General features: G+C 41.3%; 1 protein-coding gene across 1 annotated transcript in view; it reads right to left on the bottom strand.

The window, feature by feature from the left end:
- The window catches only part of sntg2 (syntrophin, gamma 2), a 77,033-nt gene extending 60,858 nt beyond the window's left edge, over nt 1–16,175 (bottom strand). Inside the window, exon 1 of the mRNA XM_035431560.1 lies at nt 15,921–16,175. Coding sequence (XP_035287451.1) covers nt 15,921–15,989 — 69 coding nt within the window. The 5' untranslated portion in view covers nt 15,990–16,175. The remainder of the gene's footprint in view (nt 1–15,920) is intronic.
- Nucleotides 16,176–24,372: the final 8,197 nt, after the last annotated feature.

The raw sequence follows: 24,372 nt of genomic DNA on the forward strand, positions 1-24,372 counted from the left end.
AGGAATCTCTGTAAAGAAACAATGACGGCGAAATGTGCACGTTTTGTTGAGGTATACATTATAATGATGTACACCTCTACCCTTTCTCATTTTTGAAGAACTACAATGGGCGGGCCATTTGAATTTGGATATTTGTGTTCAGTCCAATAAACTGTACTGAGCAAATAAACCAAGATTTTCTTTCTTTAGTGGCGAGTAACTTTACCCTCTCTCCAGGCGAAGTAATAACAGCCAGCCCCCTGGAGTGGCAACCTCTGACTGGCATTGTCTGATGCCTGCCCATGAACTGTAAATACCCGCTTATTGTAGTCTTTAATACAGCAGGTACCTGGAGCATGTGCAGTAGCTTGGGGCTATATCTGTGCACTCACAACAGGTAGAGAGTTGGCTGAGAGTTCATTTTAATCAGGAGCACAGCTACCTTTCTACAAGTACAAGTTCATTTTATGGAGGAATTCCCCTTTAAATACCACGTTGTAACAATTCATTTATATAATGTTCTAATAATGTTTATTACAAACATTAGGCTTATTTAATTTACTAATTCTACCCCCACAAAATGTTTGTTAATTTTATGCACTTATGCTTAGCACTTTATGATGTGCAGTCACTGTGAGTTTTATAAAAATGCATTATTTCTTCATTCCTTTCTTCCACTTACTGTATGCACTGACTTTTCCTCTATCATTTTGATTATGGTGACATACTAATTGAGCCTTTGTTAATGACTTATGAAAGAGCGTTATTATGAAGTGTTACTATATAGCCTTTCTTTTGCCCTTAGCTTGTTGACCCCTAGTGTTCAAAGTAGTAAATTATATCTGACATTTCAATGAAAATGTGAAACCCGGTGGGTATCTGTATCAGTTAGTAAGAAAAAAGAAAAATTACCTACATTGTGTAAGAAGCTCTATGAAATGAGCTTAAATGCCAGCAGCTAACATCTTTAAGTGTCACAAAAAATATCAATTCACTCATTACCACTACAGTGGAGCAGGGTCAATATAAAGTCTACCTTTTATCCTTCTCCGTTATACGGTGCCATTGATGTATTCAAAGGGACTTCAGACATGCTCTCTCCCTGGCTTCCACTGCCTTGTCAATAAGTGACAAGTGGCAGGTTACTTTCTTGGGTTAAACCCTCAAAAAATAAACTTAAAAGTTCCTGAAAGACAGGGGACTTCTTGGTATTTCTCCAAATCACATCCTTGTGTAAGTACCTTGCAAAATGCACAATGGTTTGGCAAAGTCTCCTCTTGTCTTTCCACCAGATGGAACAGAGTGAATAAACTGAATCTTCCAACTTAAGACTAGGAGCCACTTCAGCGAGCAGTTGTATCATAACCTCTCCTTTTATCTTATGTAATGTATTTTCAATGACCAATACCTTTTGACCCTCTATAAGTCCCTGGTGCATTCTTTGAGTAGTTCATTGTCTTTATGGAGTGGGGACATGCTTTTCCATCTTGGCTACTATAGCTTTGCAATCTTTGACCTACATGGCAGTGAACGACCTTGGGGATGGATGCTATGAGCTCGCAGTTTTGTTACATTGTTGCATTTTGTTACATTGGCTAGGGCTTTTTTTCTTGTCCCATGTATCAAAGCACGTGGTGAGTGAATGAACTGCCTTGAAAAGGATTGCATTGGAAGGTGGGCATGAAGTCTCAGCTTCCTGGCTACACCATGCTTGATAAGGACTGTCTTTACTGAGGTCATAGATCTGCCTTCACTGCCATCCCTTAATGGTGCTTTTGGACATATTTGCATTTATTGTTGACTATTTGAAATGATCAATGTTCACATTTTCTTATTTTATAGGAAATAAAGGGAAGATTTGATTTTTTTAAAAACTCAAAATTTTCAAGCAAAGTGTCCTCAGTTTTCCATCTTACCAGAAGTGAGACAAGAGGAAGTACTCAAAAGTAGCTATCAGTGAGGTAACACAACACCAAAGGCACTTTCTAAAGATTTTTGAAGGCTTATGGTATATAGGATTTGTATGAATAACATTGTATCACAGTTAAACTTTTGCAAGTGGGCCACAGGGGAAGTGGAACTATACCTTCAGGAAATATATCTATATATTATATCTATAATTTACAATTTGGCAAGACCACATATGTTGGATAGGCAAAGTTGCACTCATATAATTGCCACTGCCAATGTGCATGTCTCAAGACCTGTGTGATAAAGATAAGGGTTTGGTTGAAAATATTTTCAGCTAGTGAAGGGTGTTCCAAAGGACTGTGGCATGTGTGAATTTGAGCAGGCTCAAGACCAGGCAGGAAGCAGCGTTCTGGACCAGTTACAGTGGCTGATTGGCACTGGCTGGTAAGCTGGCCAGTAGGGCATTACAGACGAGACATAACAAGAGATTGTATAAGTAGCTGTGTAGCTAGATGAGGAAGAGGTGGATTATCCTGAAGCAGTGAAGGGAGAATTTGCAGTACTGCTGGTTCCACTATGAGTCCCACTCAGCTGTTCATCCAGGGTCACAACAACATCCTTAGCTGAGCAGGAGTGAGACAATCCAGAGCCGTCAGCTCTAAGTGAAGCATCAATCTGCGGGGAACCGTTTTCTGTGATGATTAGGAGCTCTGCCTTCCCCAGGTTGAGTTTCAGGTGGTGGGTGGACATCCAGGCTGAAATGTCAGTCAGCATGCAGAGATATGTGCCTGAACTTGTCGGAGAGAGAAAATGAGAAAAAGAGTTGAGTGCCATCAGCATAGCAAGGAAATAACATGTCATGAGCAGTGATAAGTTTGAACCAAGTGATTCAGTGTAAGGAGGGAAGAGGAGAGGACAAAGCAATAAGCTCTGTGGGACATTGGTCAAGTAGGGGGAGAAGATAGATCCCCTCCTGGCCATCTGTTAGGATTGGTCAGCGAGATTTGATGGGCAGAGCCTGTGGTGATCAAGTCTGCAAAGAAAGAGAGGAGGATCCAGTGACTGACACAGTTGAATGCAGCAGTCAAGAAGAATGGAGGAGGATGAAGCTGAGTAACTTAACTCTTTCTGAGTGAAGAGCCTCCAAGTGTGGAGAGAGCAATCCCAGTGGAAAGGCCTGACTTGAAACCCTATTGGTGTGGGTCAAACAGATTACTTATTTTGACAATTCTTTCTGTAAATGACTTCATTTAACATTTAAAGAACACTTTTTGTTTATGTTTGAGGTTTTTGCACTGAGTAGTTGAGTCAGGAACATTTTCTTCTTTTTTAAGAGTACTTTGCTAGTCTATTCATTATAAATGTTTTATCCACAAGGTGATACTACTCTTTGTACATAGACATCAGTTTATCCATTTCAGTTTAAATATAGTCTAATCTGCTGTGGTGTGACTGTTCGAGCTCAGGTTATTTCCCCTAAGCATAGCATTAACAGCCACTGCAGGAAGATCACACAGTGGACTATGTGTGTGAAGGTTTAACCCCTTATACCCCACTAAAAACCCAGGGCTTTTTGTAAGAGTATGTACTTCTGATATGGAGCAATTTCAGATTTATTATTACAATCGTACCCCAGGATATATACAACACCTGGATGAAAGTTTGATGTGGACTGAACAAAACAGTAAAATTATGCGTTTTCCCAAATGTGGGTACAAGTGTCCCTAAAACCTATCCAAATTGGAATATTGTGTATATCTTTTTTCCCGTATTCAGCCGTAGTTCCATTGAAGGTGGTACCCACTGCAACCCCACAAATCAAATATTTACCGATTCTTTTTTTGACTAAGCCCTGTATTTCACTCAAATTGTGTCGTTTTGGAGGGCTTCTATATACAATTTTTTTTCTTTATGGTTACTTATCACACAAACTAAATTCACTCAGAAACAAGCAAACCACTTGGTTTTACCTTGCTGTGTGTTCTGACCTGTGCTCAGCTGTCAGGCTTCTGTAATTTGCATATGCAAACTGAGGCTACATATAGAGGGTATGCACATGACATCACAGTAAGCGGAAGTCACTGCGGTTACACCCACTGAGTGGCAGAAAGACTACTGAGTGGCAGTGTTAGCGTGCAGCTTGAATGCCACGAAAACACAAAAAACATATCTAAAACGGGAAAGAGCTGTTGTGCGATTGACTGTACAAATTGACTTGTTTTTTTTTTCAACAAGAAATCGGAGCTATCTTTTTACAGACTGCCGAAAGCTAAAGAAAAGAGAAGCAAATGGATCGCGGCAATTCGCAGAAACAACTGGAATCCAGGCACCGAAACATGGATTTTCTGTTGTCATTTTGTGTCAGGTATGTTGGATCTTTGGGTAAAATCATACCTTATGTACTGTATTGACTACTCATCAATTAAATATTTATCATCTTTCATTTATATTCTGTGTAACTGTAAAGTTTTTGTCAGCATTTATTAAAAAAGCATCCATGATGATGAGCCTTGTATTATACAAACAAATGGGGGATGGTTAGATAGTGTTAGCTAGCCAAGCATATAAATTAAGGTATGATTTTACCCAAAAATCCAACATATCTGACACAAAATAACAACCGCAAATCCACGTTTTGGTGCCTGGATTCCTGTTGTTTCTGCGAATTGCTAAGCTTCCACTCCTGCATGATATGAAAACAAAAAGTGAAAGTAACTGCTACTTAGAAAAAAACATCAGTTTTCACTTTTGAAATTCTATTTACGTATATAAAAATGCTCATCTTCAAATGCTCCTGAAAACGCTTTCAGCTCAGTGGAAATAATGCACAATGAATAATGACTTTTGCTATCTTATGAACAAAGAACACATTGATTGTTTACGCTCTCACACACACGCACACACGCCATGGTTATGATAAATAAAGTTGATAACAAATACCAGGGAAAATGGATTATAACATTTGATGTAGCTTCCACTGAGAGATCAGTGGTTTAATCTGGGACAATGATCCCCTGGCACTTTACTTGCACTACTTTTATGCATGTCAGTATGTTTATAAACAGAATTGTTGTCACAACAGCAATATGATAATGTTACAGTATGTACTGTACTATTGCTCAGCTGACCTTACTGTATGCATTATATAGTACAGCAAGCTTCTCTGGATATGGAATAATGTATGCATATATCTGTAAAAGAATATAAAAAAATGAATTTTTTTCCTTCTGCCATTTAAAAATAATCATGTCTATGAAATTATGATGATATTTTCTTCAAATAAAAGCTGGTGGGGGAAAAGGCCTTCACATCAAAGTCCATTTCTATTGAATTTCTTTGGAAGAAAGTAGCCACTTCTTACGGCTGTGAAGGATGTCTGAGAAAGTCTCGATCAGCCTTTATTATTAATTATTAATATGCCTGACCAAGCATGGGGCTTTGAGTCAGTGCAGTTAATCTCTGTTTTCCACTATCATCCTTCCTCCCTGAGAGCAGAGACACTCTGTCTTTTACCCAGAACCAGGACACGTAATTCCTCGTAATGTGGCACTTACACTGCTCAGGGGAAAATCAAACTGTACGACAGGGAGGAACCTCATCCACAAACCATTGTTGCAGCAGTGGTGGAGTGGAGGTTGTGATTGGAGGAGCAAACACTCTGTGACGGGGAGGGGCCAGCTCAATCAATCCATTATGACATTGGCGTTTTAACGCAAATGGACAGATTTAATAGAGTATATGAATTTTATGATGCTGTCAAGCATTCTCATGTGAAAGTGTTAATGAGAAGCAATTATCATTTTATAATTTGTCTACTATAGCAAGAATTGCCACTGATTACTGCCACATTTCAATGGCATATTACCTGTCTGACCTATACACTTTGAGATATGACAATACCATTTAGTTGTATTAGCATATAAATGTGTTATATTAATTAAATGTGTTTATTTTGCAACTTTTTTGTTTTGCTATCATTTTTCAATTTTAATTTACATCCATTCTGCATGAACAAGGCTACTTTTATGCAATATATAATATGAGGTTTATCAACTAAAAAATTGTAATCGTGGCAATAAAACTTGATGTGTTAAATTAAGTTTGTGGGCCTTTAAAAAAAAATGATTTTGGAGCAAAATAGTGTCATGTTTATACTACTTTATAAATACATAACTGGTTGTTGAAGATGCAGATATCCTCACTGGTTAGGTTAAAGTAAATAAAAAAACAAAGAATCCTCTTTGAACTGATAGGTAAAACCTGAAAATTTATTCAATTTATTATACTTAGCAAGCAGTGTTTGGTAACATCCTCTACAGTGCAGCAGCAAGTGCAGTCACATTTAGGACATTGGTTCACACCAAAGTTAAGTTAAATAAATTTGTTAGTAATGTAAATTAGCCACAGCAAGCAACCTATATAATTATGCAAGTGTTAGAAAAGCAAGGCTATTTCATTTAAGAGATTAATATGTAAGCAAGTTTGATAGCACAATGCCTTGACCAATTGAGTAGGTAAACCTGTGTTTTACCATTGAGCACAATACATCAGCTCAGTTGAACTTAACTTCAGTCTTCTAGTTAAAAGTAGAAAAAACTTACTGAAGAAGATTTTAAAATGTGATATTATGAGTTAATACAACCCAATATTTTAAGGCAGTCAGCTAACGTACTTTTTAAGTTGAAGTGCCCTATGATTTGTTCCAGTGTAGAGAAAACCAGTACCATTTTGGACCTTAAAGTATTCCAACACATAGCCTAAAACAACAGGAAAGATTGCTGTTGTTTTTTAAATAAACAGATGCAAGGAAACCATATGACTTAATGATTAAATCTAAAGAAAAAAGCATTTATTTGTTCAAGTATTTTTATTTTATTTTATTTTATTATATTTTTTTGTTCATATTTATGCACAAAAATAGCTTTGGCAGACCCAATCATGAATATTCATTTATTATTCTAATTTATTTTGCTTGGTGGCTGGTTAGACCCAATGGTAACCGAGCCTGACTGGAGGCGGACATGCATTTCCTCTGCCTCCTGAGCAAACAAGCTACAATTTAGTCTTCCTGTGATGGAACAGCTGACAAAACTTTATAGGCTGATTGAGACTCATCTCTGCACCAGTACAGACATTATTTTTACTTAACCAAGGTTAATGGTTACGCATAACTGGCTGGTAAGTGAATTATCATGTTTCGCTTTTCTTTTTATTGAGTAAATGTCCTTGCATGATGCAATGTTAAAAAATTACAGCATAAATAGAAACAGCAAATTAGTAAGTTCAATACGGCTAGCAGTACAGACCTATCGGAAATGCGGCACAGAACCATCGTAAGCAATTAAAACACAGGTCCCAGAATTAAAGCTGTGCCGTCAGCTTTAATGAAGTTCAGCACAAGGGTAACTGCATAATTTTGTCTTGTATTGCTGCAGACAAGGCTCTAGAGTCTAGAATGCCCCAGCTTTGAGTAAGTAACAAGTTATCATCTGTGGAAAATAGTACACAACACAATTTTTGGCGGAAACTATCTTGAATACTACAGATTCGGACTCTCCCACCTGAGACCAGGATCAAAATCATATGTTCCTAAGTTTAATTCAGAAGGATAATAAAAATAATAATCAATAATAATTTGCAACCCCCTGCAACCAGAGGCGGACTTTGCCACCAAGCCAACTATGCAATTGCTTGGGGCCCCCGGACACTTGGGGGCCCCCTGCTGGCTAAAAGCGGTAGCCTACATATTAACGCAGATTATTGATAAATACATAGGCATCATTTCCTTGTGGGGATGCGACTTTTATTACCATATGGGAACATGGATCAAGAAAATTGAGAACTCAATATCCAGACAACTACTACCATTTGTATTATATGCTCCTGATTAAACAAACAGCTTCATTATCCATGACGTTCTTATGCAAGAGTTGTCTTCTTTTCTGATATACAAAGGTTGCTGGGAATTTTGCCTGTGTATGCCGTTTACCAATATCAAGTGTTTATTTTTTACAGAATGCAGAATGAAACAACAGGTAGCCTAGTTTGGTGGTAAAATTTGAACTTCAGTTACTCAGCTAGTGAGGAAGATAACAAAGAAGAGTCTTAGCTACAATAAAGTGAATCAAAATGCCTTATGGACACAAAAGTGGATCACAGTAGAAAAAACGGACTGGCAGAAAAGGTAGCCTGTTGCCAAAGTTGGATGGATTTTGAAAATGCAGCCGCTTACCTGCAACTCAACTGTGGGAAATCTGTGTGACCTTTATCTACAGTTAGACTACTACTGGAAGTAGGGAAATATCAATAACCTTCCCAGCTAAACTTGAAAAAATGCTTATAATGGAACACCATCCACGTAATGTCTACCTTTGGTGAGGTGGGTAGCAAAAGTTACTGCATTGCTATTATATATGTCATTGGCTGTCACAGTCACGACAGCGGAGCACTCCTTTTCTAAATTAAAATTAATCAAGAACTATATGTGAGAGGCAGTATAGGGCAAGAGGCTGAATGGACTGACTTTCCATCGAGAGCATCAGAGCCCGGGAGCTGAATTTAAAGGAGATTGCTGACAGTTTTGCATAATGCAAAGACGCCCTTCAAATGAGCGTGTAGACAAAGTGCTTTTCAGGGGGAATGATGTGGGGTGGCCATGCCATGTCTGTTATAATTTGTTTTAGATTTGTGTGAACAAAGCTGCCATCTTAACAGTAAGCCCTGATCAAGAAATTTCAGTTAAGTAGCATGCACTGTTTCTAAAAGTGATAACACCAGATACTTTTTAAGCCCCAAAATTATAAGTACGGTGGGTGAGGGTGTGTTTCGTAAAACACAATGGTTTGACCAATATGTCAGAATTTATGTAACCTACTGTATGAAACTGCTATGTCAGCGCACTGTCAGGAGTTTTGGGGGCCCCAGAACTGAGCTTTGCTTAAGTCCATGAGTACTCATTCAGGGGCTCCAGGTTAGTTTAAAAACTTCCGGATTTTTATGGCCTCGAGCATATCTGCATCAGTCCTTTTGTAGTTTGGACTGCTTGACAAAACAGTCACGAATGCATGCTGTCCTCTCTGACGGGACCTCATACTCGCAGTATGGGACACAGCCCAAGAAACATGCTACATCCTGACTTTAAGTACACACCATGCCCCTTCGGTATGGTCACACCCTGAGTTAAAGCATAGGCTGTACCCCTGGGGACCAGACCACAGTCACCGCTCAAACTGCATTGGGCAGGAAATAAAATGGATTCACTGTGGACTCATCCCACACACTCCTTATTTCAACATGATCACTTTCTTCAGAATCTACAGAATCTACAGGACTGAAAAGGTACTCTCTAAATCTGAAAATTTCAGCACACAATGTGACTGAAACAGATATCAGCATTCAGTAATAGCATCAGGTAATGAACTAAATTGATCAAAATGTGTTTTCCGTGGTCATGTTAAACAGAGCATTGTCGCAAGGTGGTAGAAAGGGTATTTTTCCTTTCGAAATAAACAGCCATGTACATTGCAAGTGGTTTTAGACTGGAGGGAATTACATTTTATCTGTAAAATGCAACATTTCTTTGCATTACAAAGGGAAAAATTACCGTATGAATTAGTGATTTCCGGTCATATTCAGAAAAGACAGCAATACCAGTAGAGATCACCAGATGAACAAATTATGAACAGAATACATCTGAGCACTGCATCTTAATATTCTGGGCCTTATTTCCAGCCTACGTAGCGCTAACAAAGCAAATCTCAGTCTTAACTGGTTAAGTTAATTCACAGTATGAAGCTATTTAATCAGATTCCAACACATTTTCAATGTTAATTTATTCAAAGAAATTGAACAATAGCAGGATGATAATTTTATTTTATTTTTCTGCGAGGGACCCATTCTCTGCAATATAAACCCGGAAAAGAATTACCCACAAACCCCTGTAAAAAAAATTTCCAGTGCTCAAGCTAACATGGCACCTGAATCTCAAACAGAAAGTACACATGGGGGGGGGGGGGGGGGGGGAAGGGGCAAATGAAAAGACTGCCTGCTGGGACGAATCAAGGGTTTTTAACAAGAATCAATGTTTCACTGAGAGCATTAGCGCGGCTGCCTTCACGCCGGCGAGCCCTCGAGGGGAGCCAGCCGCGCAGTGGGGCCGCAATCAATCCCACACTCATTTGTACGAGCTAATTCCAGCGAGGACGATTCCCTCGTAATGAAGCAGGGTGTGACCGCCACCGTCGCAGACGCCTCTCACCGCTGGTGTTTCCTCCATCCTCCCTCCGACTCCCTCCTGCCTCTGAAACAAGTGTCTTTCAAGTGTTATGATCATTCTAATATATATATATTTTTTAAATTCCGACGGCGCTTTTATCCATATATTTCTTTCACCTCCGACATCTTTGAAATCCCTAATGCAATCACACAATAAGCTTCTCTCGATTGCTGCAACGCTCTCATTGCATTACAGTACAGCCATTTGGCAGATGCGCTCATCCAGAGAGACGAGCAGTACTGATGGAGACCATCAGTGTTAATGTGGGAGGGAGCAGTCAAGCAGCTTGCCCTTCGGGACATGTATAGCCGTTCACTGATTGTTCTCGCCCCGCATTCGCACCAGCCAGGCTGTGCAGCCGTTTGGAGAAAACCTGCCCACTGAAACCCTTCCTCCTTGGATGATAATTGACCGGAGTCAGCACAGACATAGGCTGTGCTTAATTTTTAGGACAGATACCTGCTGCCTTGTTGCCCAGGTAGGCAGCTGCCTTTGTGCATGTAAAGGCAATCTCTTGCACAAAAGGAACAGCCTAAGAAGTTAGCGTCTGCAGCACTCCACATTTGCATGTCAAGCACGAGAGCCGGTGTTTACAAGCTAGTTCATTGTTGTTTAGTAAATCAAAATAATTCCACTATTTTGGTTAAAAAAATAAATTATATTTATATATATATATTTGTATACATACACACAAACCATCTATATTCATTGTTTTCTAGCAAAGGTTTGTTTGGGACAAAAATACTTTGTCTGGATTTGGCTCTGCACTCCAAAATGTTCTCTGTAATCAAACAGAGCAGGGACAGGAGAATACGAAAATATAACAGACGTAGGACAAGAAAAAGACACATAGAACAATAAAACAGGGGGGAACATAGGATGACATAGGATGGTGTAAATGTAAAGTTGATGGTCATCAGCATAGCAGTGGAAGTTGATGTTACGGTGTCTCAGGATTCGACCAAAAGGAAGGAGGTAAACAACCAACAGGAGAGGGCCTAAGACTAAACCCTGTGGGTCATTATGGGTGACAGGGGCATGAATGGACTGATAGGTTTTCAGGGTGATGAATTGTTGTCTGTTGGAGAGATAAGAAGTGAACCAGAGGTGAACTGAGATACCCGTGGAGGATATTTCCAATAGTAGTGTACGGGAGATGGTGTTGAACGCTGAGCTGAGGTCAAGTAGAAACAGAATGGTAAGCAGTCCAAAGTCAAGCAGCACAGAGGAGGTCGTTGGTAATCTTGGATCAGGGCAGTTTTAGTACTGTGTTGGGAGTGGAAGCCAGATTGGAGGGGTTCGAGGAGGTGGTTTGAGTCCAGATGAGATTGATGCTGTGCAGGAGTGACAAAACATTCCATCTGAGTTTTGGAAAGAAATGGCGGGTTGGAGATGGGGTGGAAGTTTCCAAGTTTTTGGAGTCAGAGGCGGATTTCCGGAGGATGGGGAGTGACAGTTTGACACTGGGGCAGAACAATTCTGGTGGCTAGAGATGTGTCGATGATGTTAGTTATTAGTGGCTTGGCTGGCTTTGACTAGAATGATGGGGAGGGGGTCTAGGAGACGTGGAATATTTCGATTAAGAGATTATGTTACTGGCAGATGACTCATGAAGAAGGTAGAAATCAACTTATAAACCACTTCCTAGTGCCTGCCTGGCTACCACTGTTTCTAATGAAAATGAACATTTTTAAGGTTGCCACAATGATTTATGGAATATTCTACCTTCCAAAGGATACGACTGATGGTGCCTTCAAATTCAGCCACATGAAGGCACTGTAGTAAGCATAATTCTGCAATTCATACAAAGTGAAACAGCAGATAAAACTGCAATTTTTACTTCCTGCCTTAAAATGCCACCTTACAAGTTAGAATTTCAGTGAAACACAATTCAGACATGGTCAGGGATTGATTCTGGAACTCTGGCCACATCTGTGCGCTGAGGACCAATATTGTAGCTGGGCATGCTATCCAGGAGCCACAACAGTTGTGTGGCTAGCTGCCTTTTTATGTCACATTGGCAGACTCTAATGCAGGGCTCCTAGCATCAGACTCCTATAACTGTCTATGAAGAGAAAGGATTGCATAAGTCTTTCAACTGTCCTTGGCCTTTGATTGCAGGGAAAACCCCATTTTCTATTGTATATCTTCCAGGGAGTGGAGACACAGTATGGGAGAAATATGGGGAAGGGAAATGTGGAAGAAATGTTTTGGAATTAGGGAACATAAATATGCCAACCCAATGGCCAGTAAAGGGAAATAAAAGCAATGAAGCAGCATATGGCGTATCTCAACAAAGGCAGCGCATTATGAAGAATAAAAGAACCGTTCAAAGTGGAAGAAAAAGCCCATTGTGCTATAAAAGCTTTTTGTGAGGGGTGCTGATAATGTGGTTCACAGCAAACTAGAAGGATGTAGACAGCTGTCAGCACACCCCAAAACTGGTCTGTGGGCACTGGTATACAAATCAATGCATCATACTTATTCATTTTTATTATGTACAGTAGAACACTGGAGGAAAAACCCTTTAAGAACGGGGATCATTCAGAACTCAGCTGTGTCATTTTGAAGTCGAAATTCACCCAGTTTAATTTTAATAATTCTTTGGAATGGAATTACTCGGGCCTTATTTTTTAAACAGGCTGTTATTTTGTATCCCTAAATAATTTTGTCTATTAATAACCAAAAAAGCAAACAAGCTGTAAACTACAAATATAAATAAGCATGAATAAGAGGGCTTTCCAAAAGACACAGCATAATAAAATACCTGCTTATCACTGACAACTGCTAGGCAAAAAAATGCTATTCATCTTCCATTCTCAAAAAGAAAGATATTGCAAATTCAATGCTATTGTCAAAAAGAATGCCGTCTATGTGTGTCAATTACTGAGGAAGTGAAATCTATTTACCAAGAAAAGTGTAAGAAGGATACATGGGGTGCACTGCAAGTGTTTCATTTTACACAAGTAGATATCAATGTTTTGTTTCATTATTCTGCTCCTTCAGAAACAGTAAACTCACAGATTTTAGGTGGATTCAACATGCACTGTATTTCTTATTTTATTTTTTATATAATAAATGAAAAAGTGTTCACTGTTCACTTTTTTTGCAGCAGTGATAACAACAATGAGAATCGTTGCATTGTATAACGAGCTTCAGACAGCATAATTGCCAATACCGCTTGCAAGTTCATGTCCCGTTCAACTGGCTAGTCCGTAACTCAGGTTTGTATATATGAGGTATGTTGTATTAAACTCATTTTATTTGACATCGCTCTCTGAACAAAACAGCTGTCACAAAATACCTCGCAGAGAGAAAGCTACTTTACAGGCCACAGAAAATTGAAAGTAAGAGGGATTCAGTCGTCAGACTATTCCCTGCCACGTGATTATCCGATCTCCCGGAGCATGAGGTCTACTCCAATGAAGTTCAACTCCGCTGATTTACTGCGGTGTGAAAAGAAGTGGCTGCTGGCAGAGGCTCAGAGGAATTAGGTCCAATTAGGTTTCCCTGAGAGGGAGTGTTGCCTGAGAAACAAATTCAGAATAACAAGGCGCACTAAAATAACCATGCACTGGGGACCCCCCCTCTAGGAATATAACAGTCCAGGGGCAAATTAGGAGCTAAAGTTTGTTTGTGTACTTATTTTAATGTGAAAAATGAATTTTAGAACAAATAGACAACATTGCCTGTCGCAGGGGCTTAGTTGTACCTAATTGATCCGATTCTGAGCGCATTTGTCTCAGAGAACAGCCTAGTCTCTGATCTCTTAAACTGACTGAGACAGCTGAAGCGATGGGACTGGCCGACAAATATAATTGGGCGCCCCAAATTTGGAAATATGTAAACAAGGGGGATAAAGATTTGTGGAAATTGGGGGGAAACAAAAGAAATGCAAAAGTGCGAATACATTGGAGATGAGTGACAAATAAATAAATATGTGCAAATGTATTCCTTGTGCGGAAAGCTAACTCTACTCTCAAATAAAGGAAGATATAATATTTGCATATTCTCTTGATAGAACAAAAACCAAACTAGCAATAGCAAAAAAATGCCTATAAGAATAAATTCATATGTGAGCTAATTATGCAGGGGGAGAGGGGATGACAAATTTCCCCTTGGTCCTCTAATTGTAATCAAATATAAGTTTTAAATGAGAAGTTTGAGTTAGAGTGGGTTGGGTGTTATTTTTTTCTAAATCAGAAGGTATAATTATAGATGAACAGCCTCTCTGTATGACAGGACAGAACGAGTATAGACCTTTCTCACCGCATCACTTCCCTAACTCCAATTACCACAGACCACCGTGTCTCCCCAAAACGGCAAGTGATGCCGACGTGATAATTTCACACAGGCGTTAACGCGGTGCGAACCGCCAGCGTACGCGCTGATTCTGCCTCGGACAGACGCGTGTGCGCGTCGATTGAATCCCTTTCAGCTCGCTCATTTGTTAAATCGTTCCGTCAAACCTCCGTCAGATCTCATCAGTCAGCGGGAGCGCGGGCTTGACTTCATCAGAGAAAATCATCCGTGCCCCGCTTCTGCGGAGAGCGCCGCTGTCGTGGATGTGGATTTGAAGTGAACACATTCACCCCGCGCGAGAGCAGCCTCCTCGTTTTCAGTATAAAACACGTGAAAACTAATCTGTTACCTCTTCAACCCTCCGCCCCAGGCGCCGAATTGCGCACATCCTGAAAAGTATTCCACGAGGGATAGTGTTCCAACATTATTCCAGTGTTATTGCGGTGAAATCATTTCAGTGAAATGCCTCCCTTTCATGAAATGAAAGCATCATTAGCAGTCTATTGGGTGATGAGTGACTGAGCATATTCAGGATTTTAAAATAATGTGCACGTGTTTGCCTGTGTAGGTCTGCGTGTGTGCATTTGCACAACTGTGTGTATGTGTGTGCATTATTTGAGTGTGTCTATGCTTGAGAGTGTATGTGTGGTAGCATATATTGTGTGTATATATGTGTGAGTGTGTGCATTTGTGAGAGTTCTTCAAAACAAGGAAAAATAATAGTCAGCCTTTCCTATTCTATAACTGCAAATGGTTTCTGTGATAAATCTGGTATATCTTTATCAGACAACAGTAGATGCTGATATACTACCATGCATCAAACGCAAGAAGATCTCTCCACAGAGACAACTGAAGAAACAATCCCACTGACATGTCACTGGTAATGCTCTCGCGCTGTGATACAATGAAACTTGCTTTAATGACTCAAAAGCAGATTGTAAACCTGTCTGGCTGTACAGGAGAAAAAGCGCAGCAAAAAACCCCTCGGCTGCCTCAGCAAGTTCACCTGCATGCGGCGAGCATCTCTCTCCCCAAACATCACTTCACGCTGCGAACGCAGAAGCCTTGCATGTCCGCCGTGAAAGAGAATCGCTTAATGAATGACACGTACAGGTCTCCAGCAGAGACAGAAAGAGAGAGAGGGGGAGAGATAGAGGAGGGAGATATAAAGACAGAGAGGAAGAGAGATGGGGACAGCACAAGAGGGAAAGAGGGATAGAGTGAGAGGAACAGAAAGAGCGGGTTAAAGGGAGAGAGAAAGAGGGATAGAAGGAGAGGGGTACAGAGTGAAAGAGGGATAGAGGGAGAGGAACAGAGAGAGAAAGGGGAAAAAGAGGGATAGAAGGAGAGGGGGTCAGAGAGAAGGAGAGACAGGGCAAGAGAGAGACAGAGAGAGAGGAAAGATAAAGAGGGACACTGAGAGAAGAAGAGGAGGGAAAAAGCAGCTACTTGCCCAGGTCGGCACGAGGAGGCTGGCAGGTCTGTGGATCAGGTCGGGGGCGCGATTCCCGGCCTCGTTCATCTCCCATGAAGCGGCAGGCTGGCGGCACAGAGCTCGCGCGGCGCTGCATCCGGCATCTACCCGGCGGCTCGGCGGCTCGGCGACGTCCCCCCGCACCGTGCAGCGAGAGGCAGAGAGAGACACCGCTGCTCTGTCTCAGACTGAGAGGAATCTAATCAGACTGGCCCACGTGCCGGCAGGCCCGCCTCAACCAGCTTAGCTCAGCGTGGCAGGCCAGGAGGAGGGGCCGGTGATGGGGGGGCGGGGGGCGGGGGGCGGGGGCTGGGGGGGGGAGTCAATGGGGGACTGAGGGGGCTGGCGAGGGGCGGGGCGGTAGGGGGGGTTTGGGGCAATTTAAAAAGAGCAGGGCACTCCTCAGCTCAGAGCTCTGCTCTCTATCCGATAACAAGCTGTAATTGCGCAGACACGCAGTCACAAATCTGTTTAAACTGCGCAGACACGCAGTCACAAATCTGTTTAAACTGCGCAGACACGCAGTCACAAATCTGTTTAAACTGCGCAGGCACACAGTCACAAATCTGTTTAAACTGAGCAGACACGCAGTCACAAATCTCTTTAAACTGAGCAGACAAGCAGTTACAAATCTGTTTAAATTGCACAGACCTACCAGTCACAAATCTGTTTAAACTGCACAGACACATCTGTCACAAATCTGTTTCAACTGCACAAACACACAACACAGATCTGTTTAAACTGTGCAGACATGCAGTCAGAAATCTGTTTAAACTGTGCGGACACACAGTCAGTAACCGGCTTTAAGTATGCAGAGACACGAAACCCGGTACAATCCTGCAAAGCCATGGAGTCAGCATCCAGCCGTAACTACGCAGAGACACAGTCAGGAAACTGCTGTAATTCTGCGCAGACATGTAATCAGGAATCAGCTGTAATTTGTTCAGACAGGAAGTCAGAAATCTGGCTGCAATACCAAGCAGGGATAAAAAAAGAGCAGAAGGACACAGACGCTGCCTGTATCGGCAGAAGTATGAACTGCTGTGGAGACACATGAGATGCTGCCTCATCCACCTGCTGGCACTCGCGGTTTCTCTGTTCATCGTGAATTTTAAACATGATATGTGCTGTTGCGGCACGCACTGAGTCGAGGTATCGCCCCCTGCAGGACCAAAATTTTTATTTCAGCTACGGTTTGCTAATGTTGTCATTGGGCAACAAAGTCAAGTTTTTTTTTTCAGTCTTGCCAGTATGCAGCAGTGGCAGTGAAACAGATGTCTTCTTCCAATGTTTTTATTTTTCAACTGGTGAAGATGTCGATGAGGAGTGCCTTGATATTACAGTGTTGATAATGTTGCTTGCATGGATTGCCCTGCTATTGCAGTATTGGCAATTACAGACTGGCGCATAGCCACTGTTTCAGGCAACAGGCCATGCTACAGAAAGGTTGCTGTGTATCCCCCCCATCCCACCATAACTGCCCCGCAGGTTCCAGTTTGTATCTGACAAACAGAGGTGACCAACAGAAAGAGACCCAGGAACAGCGCCAGAGGCACAGCTGGCAGCCAGCGCAGCCATGGCCTCCATCGCCGCCACTGTTCCAAAGCTTGGTAACCGACCAATTGTCCCATCATCCGTTAACCCCCCAGCTACTGTGACCACGGGTGTGTGTGGCGGAGTGGACGGGGGGGGATGAGGGCCCTGGCACGCGCCATGGAAACAGCATGACAGAAGCGGTGCTGGAAACACCTGGAGCCGCTGTCGCCTCTCATCTTGTGACCATTCCAGACACGGCGACCGCATCCCATTGGTCGCCCCGCGGGGAACGTATTTCACACTTCCAGGGAAGCTGCATCTACTGTTTAGCATCAATACACAATTTAGGTCACCACTCTCGTCCTATGCAAGTCACTCCCAGAAAATAAAATAAAACATTATAGGGTGTCATCAAAGTGTAATATAAAAAAGATTCCACTCGCGGTGGGAGAAAAAAGCGAAAGTTTCATTGTTCGCGAGGCAGGAGACCGCAAGCTTCGTGTTATGTAACGGGGCAATTGTTTTACCTTGATAGCTGCATAAAATCACTCCTTCAGGCTATGCTCTGTTTTTCAGAGCTACGAAAATTCAAGCTAAGCATATTTTGTATTTTCAGCCTCCATCACACATTAGGATTCTGTGAGTTATGCAGATCACAGGCCCATAGGACAGACTCGCCCTTTTGCACTGTCAGCAGGCCACTACTATCGTTAATGATTAAACTGGAGCTTTACTTATATGGTTGCAGTTTGGTGGTAAATTGCAGGCAACATAAATAACAAACAATAAACGATTGCATTACCTGTCCCGATAACCTTTTTTTTTACATTAAAAACCGATACAAAAAGCCATTTAGAGAAAGAGTTGGCTATCAAACAAATTAACAAACTTAAAAAAGGTTGCAGTCTCATAAGATTAACAGGACGACTTGGAAGAGAGCAGTTTCCTTGTCAAAGCTGAAGTTTCTTTAAGTTTAAGTGCTTTGTGCAGCTCTCCATCCTCACCAACCTTGTAACCTTATCTTCAGCGAGACAGCTTCTGCTTACTGTTTTGATCCAAATCTGATGCGTGCGCTAGTATTATCTTATTTGGAGTGTCCTTCAGGAATTCTGCCAGTTTCCCCCTCTACGCCTGCACCTTTGATTGATTTGTTGGATTGCAGACAAGTTTCTGAGGGAAAATAAAAATTATGAAGGAGAAGCAATAATTATTTTTTTTAGAAAATGTGCTCAGATTTTAATTTGTGAAGCTGGATATGAGTACTTATTACATTGACAAGAGGATGGCCCAACAGAGCCCTCCTCTTCTGTCCCTTGAGGCTGAAATTGGACCTTTTAAAATTGGAACTCTGACCATCTGTGCCCACTTTTCTCATATTCCTACAGATTCTGTCCCAAACTGAGCAACTGTCAGAGACCACATCCAATGGACATATTTTATATGCCCTTTTAAAACCTGCATGCCCTTTTTAAGACCTGCTGAAATCTCACCGGGTCTATAACACATGGACCAGGCTTGTTGTGACCTTAGGTCAGTGCATTGGAGCATATTAAGTGCAATATCACTAAGCATGTCTTAAAACCCTACCTATTTTTATCTTCAGACTCCTGAGAGCTTGGCCGTAGCTGATCCCAGATCAGTAGACATATTCCTGTTAGGCTGACTTTCACATCAAGGCGGAACAATCTGGAAATGTGTGGGCTGGATGGTGTGCCCTTGCCTGACTCATGGTGTCAGCTCGACCACCAGCACACAGTGAGAATTAGTCATGTACTGCTTTTAATAGCCAGACTGGCGCGATGAATTAGCTTCTGAGATGGGTTCGGTGACCGACGACCAACCTGATGGCAACTACTGTCACATAGCCGCCACATCAAGCTGTGTCATTAACTAAAGTATATAGTACGGCATCAGGGAAAAGATGCTAAAGCTTCAACCTATGTTCCTGAATGCGCTGCGGTACTAATTAAAATGATAACGACCCCCAAATAAATATTAATATTTTTCTGATGTTTGCATCATCACAGACCCTAAGTACTAGAATTCTCCAGAACAGGATAACGTGGCACTATGAGAGCACGTGGTTATTATTAGGCTGAATGCAGTCTCCTCTGCACGGATAAATAAGACATCAAAGCCGTTTCGTAACTGTCACGTGCACCAAGGGTGCACTTGCCACCGCGCACAGTTCTGTTGAGACCTCGCTGTTCCCGTTCGTGAGGTGATTACAATGTGATCTGGCGAACAGTTCTGTAGGCAAAGAAATAAACTGGAGAGCCAAGCCGCTTATTAGCCACATTGCAGCAAACGGTTCATTTTGAGCTCATTTCATTCCCATAAGGGGTTTTTAGGTTGACAAGGTGTGAAAGTGAAGGGATTCAGTGGCTATGGAAATATCCTGATATTTCGTTATATAATCGTACCTGTGACCATTTAAGAACATGTTAACCAGTTCTGTTCGAGTTAGATGTGATATCCAAAAATCATCCAGCCATATAAGGGCCAGTTTATGCACACATAACATCTTGGATCTCCCGATTTTTCAGAGGTGTTCAAGGGGTTTCTCAACATTTTCATCTCATGGCCTTTTGAGACTTTTATCAAAATCACACTATAGGCTGCAATGCAGTAGCTATTTGTGCATTGGATCTGTGTCTGACTCCTGGGTACATGTAGCTATTTACAGCAATATAAATATATTAATAAATACAATGATCTGTACATTAGACATGGTTAAATGCATCTGGATAAACATTTATCTATTTATTTAAAAAAAATATGTATCAACATATTCCCTTTTTCCCCAGGATCTCCTTCACAGACAGTTGGGGGACCCTGAAACCAAGCTTGGGAACACATATACTAGAGAATATGACACTTATCATGTTTTAATTTACTAATAATCTGATGTGAAGAAATGCATTTTGCATATTCAATGCACTGTATTATTTTGTAAATGAAAATGGCTTCATCTGAGTAGCACTTTAGATCAGTCTCATTTAAGGGCCAATAACACACACGCCAATTTATCAATTATGCAAAAAACTCACCATCTTAATTATAAAAAAACCAAGTGTTTTACAGCTCCTAATGGACAGAGATTTAAATAAAATCTGACCCTCAGAATAAAAGCAGACATTATCAAAAAGCAGTTAAACATTCCACTTAATCAATACCCAATTCAGCTTTGAGAATCATTTAAGCTTGACTTTGGGCCCTGAGATGAATGTCAGTAAATTACCACAGTGAGAAACAAATTAAAAGATAATACATTTTTTAAATTGCTATAGTTAAATCCTCCAAAAGTTATTATGAAGTCATCATATATGTTCCAATACAGAAATGTGGCCACAGCATTACGTAGATGTAACTGAGGGTGTGGCCTGGGTGTGACTAAAGTCAGGGTGTGGCCTGGATGTGACTAAAGTCAGGACTTGTCCTGGATGTGACTAAAGACAGGACGTGTCCTGGATGTGACTAAAGACAAGGCGTAACCCGGATGTGACTACAGGATGTGGCCTGGATGTGACTAAAAACAGGACGTGGCCTAGATATGACTAAAGACAGGATGTGTCCTGGATGTAACTAAAGACAAGGCATGGCCTGGATGTGACTAAAGACAGGGTGAGGCGTGGATGTGACTAAATAAAGGAGGTGGCTTGGATGTGACTAAAGACAGGACATGGCCTGGATGTGACTAAAGACAGAGTGTGTCCTGGATGTGACTAAAGACAAGGCGTGGCCTGGATGTGACTACAGGATGTGGACTGGATGTGACTTAAAACAGGATGTGGCCTGGATGTGACTAAAGACAGGACGTGTCCTGGATGTAACTAAAGACAAGGCATGGCCTGGATGTGACTAAAGACAGGGTGAGGCGTGGATGTGACAAAAGACAGGAAATGGTCTGGATGTGACTAAATAAAGGACGTGGCTTGGATGTGACTAAAGACAGGACATGGCCTGGATGTGACTAAAGACAGGGTGTGGCCTGGATGTGACTAAACACAGGAAATGGCCTGGGTGTGACTAAACACAGGAGGTGGCTTGGATGTGCCTAAAGACAGGACATGGCCTGGATGTGACTAAAGACAGGACGTGGCCTGGATGTGACTACAGACAGGATGTGGCCTGGATTTGACTAATAACAGGACGTGGCCTGGATGCGATAAAGACACAGCGTGACCTGGAACAGCAAGGACAGCTCTGCAAAAAAAGGACAGGACAAATATAAAAAAATATCAGAAAAACAAAAACATCATTACAGCTAAGGCTGTCTGAACCCAGACTATCTGAAGGACAGTGATGCCATGAATTAGTTTACTTTCACAGTCATCTCTGGAGTGCCCATCAATCACTATATCAGACCTCTCAGCGCATTCTGCCTCACTGAAAATAGTCTGATAATTTCCTCAAGATATGACCATCCTGAGCAACATCAGCAAATCTGTCAATGGCAGCAAATGACACTGACTGAGATGAACTCAGATTTATCAAACTATGATGTATTTGAAAATGCAGTTGGGCTATTTGTCTGACAAACTGATCAATTCTTCAATGGATCTATGAAGTACAATTTAAGCACCTGATTTTCCCAACAGCCTCAGTAAGAGCATATTACTCTTATATGTTAATGACTCATTTGGGAGCCTTCTTCAGTTTATCAGTGCTTAACTGCCCAAAAGTAATTAATAAATGATTAAAGTCTATCAGTTTCATTTGCAGTCATTCTGCATACATACAAGGAATCAGCGATAATTAGCATATTTTTCACGAACTGATTAAGGCAGACTTAATAATGAGTGGATTTAACAACCCGGAGCACCAAGAGTGTCAATGTAAACAAGCACCACACACGATTACAAAGCCGCCAAAACTCTTCCCTGCTGAAACCAAGCCCCCAATCCGGTAGGCTTCTTCATGTGCGCACAACATGATCACCTGTCAGTTTGTCGAGAATCTGGTGAAGGATGATTCTTCTGACCATATCACAGCTGTTCACAGCTCAGTATAGTCCATTGCCTGTGCTCTTTATACCATATATACCACTGCACTAACAACCATTCATCATCGGGTGTAATTACTGATTTGTGTACTACAACCCAACCACAATACAGTTGTCTGTAGATTTTTTTTTTTTAACAAACCACTCTCAATGACTCTGCTACTAGATTGAAATTTGTGGTAAAAACATTCAGGCACTCTTGTTTAGCCTTGCACCTGAAGGTAATGCATGGACGGCACAATATAGGATGTCTTTCTGTGTCGAGTTCTATCAGTATAAAGATACTGTTACTGTTCTATGTGAAAGATCAGAAAGCTGTCTTCACCACTGAGACTCCTGCAAACATGTCCCAAAGTTCAATTCTCAGTCAAAGTCTTGTTTTCTAGTCATGATAGTCATCATTATATTCTAACAACACTTACGTTTCACCAAAATTTGCCATTAAAATCAGATTTTTAAAAATGTTACCTGCATCTTGCCTTTCTGTGCAGTAACTGCTCGGTATACCTTTGCTATACCTGAGGACGACCATTGTGGGTCCAAAGAGTTATTGGCCCCATTAGGTTTGTTCTCAGAGTATATAGTACAGGGTGCAGGTGTTCCTTTTTCTCCTCGTAAATCCTACTTCATGCCCCTGGCACCTGTGAATTTGGATGGATGTGTGAACGCTACCAGTCTATTTTACAGTCATGTGTATGGTGCATGGTGGCACGGTTAATGATGTGTGGTTGTCACCATCTAGTGGAAGTTCAGGTTGAAGTATCATACCAGGGGAAAAAATACGAAGTGAAACCAGGGATTGATCAGAAAAGACAGGCCAGAAAAAAATGTACCATAGACCTACCGATTACATTGAATTTTTTTCATCGGGCAAAAGCAAGTTCCCATGAAGTCAGTTAACCAACAATTCTTGGAGCACAGGAGCAGTAACTTTGAACTGTAAGAAAATACCACACGTAAGAGACTAAAGAACAAGCAGCACTTTACATCTCACATGACGGTTTACATTAACCTCCATTTTCTGAATGGGCAGCGTGTGCATCCACCTTACCTATATACCAGTTCTGTCTATCAGACTTTTCTTTGAGAGAATAAGGAATTACATTACAGAGTTTCTGACATCAAACATCTTGTAAAAAAATTCTAAGGTGTCTAAGGTAATCTCCAAAACTTGCAGCATTCTGATATATGTGACTAATGAACAATGTCTCTTGAATCAAAATGAGAGCACGATCAATGTCAGTATAATAGATGCCCCTCTGTTCTCTGTCTTTACCTTTTTGAAAGGTAAAGACAGAGAACAGACACATTCAGACATGTTCTCCCTCACTTACAATAGGACAGCCAAGTGGAGGGGCCAGCGGCACAAGTGAAACTTTATCTTTGGCTCCAGGTTAAACATTTTAAAAGCAACATTCCATAAAAATGAGAGCATATTTGTTGAACACATTTGTATACTTTCCTTCATCTTAAGTGTAAATATAGCTGCAAGCGCTGATTAATAGGGCCAAGAGAAGGTTCCAATGAGAAAAGAATATGTTTCAAGAAGAACAGTGTGGATGTGTTTCTGTTAGTACTTGCAAAAATTAATGAATTCATGCCATGCTTGAAAAAGCGTGTAACAGCCGGATTCAGACCTTTTGATCAAAAGGATAGCATCGTCCGTTTCTTAGCCACAGGGCAAATCATTTCTAGATGTTTGTCAGCTTTCAAGCTTATCTGCAGCCAATGCTGTGACGTATTCAGCAGGAATGGATTTTGCTGCATAATAGATCACCATCACTGCGGTGATGGTCCTAAGATACTATCTTTCCGATAGCCAGGTCTTGCAGAAACGCATTCACTACAAACCTGGGTCATATAATTATGTCAGACGAGTAATCTAGCTGT

The sequence above is a fragment of the Anguilla anguilla genome, chromosome 1, assembly GCF_013347855.1.
Source record: "Anguilla anguilla isolate fAngAng1 chromosome 1, fAngAng1.pri, whole genome shotgun sequence".
Taxonomy (NCBI): Eukaryota; Metazoa; Chordata; class Actinopteri; order Anguilliformes; family Anguillidae; genus Anguilla; species Anguilla anguilla.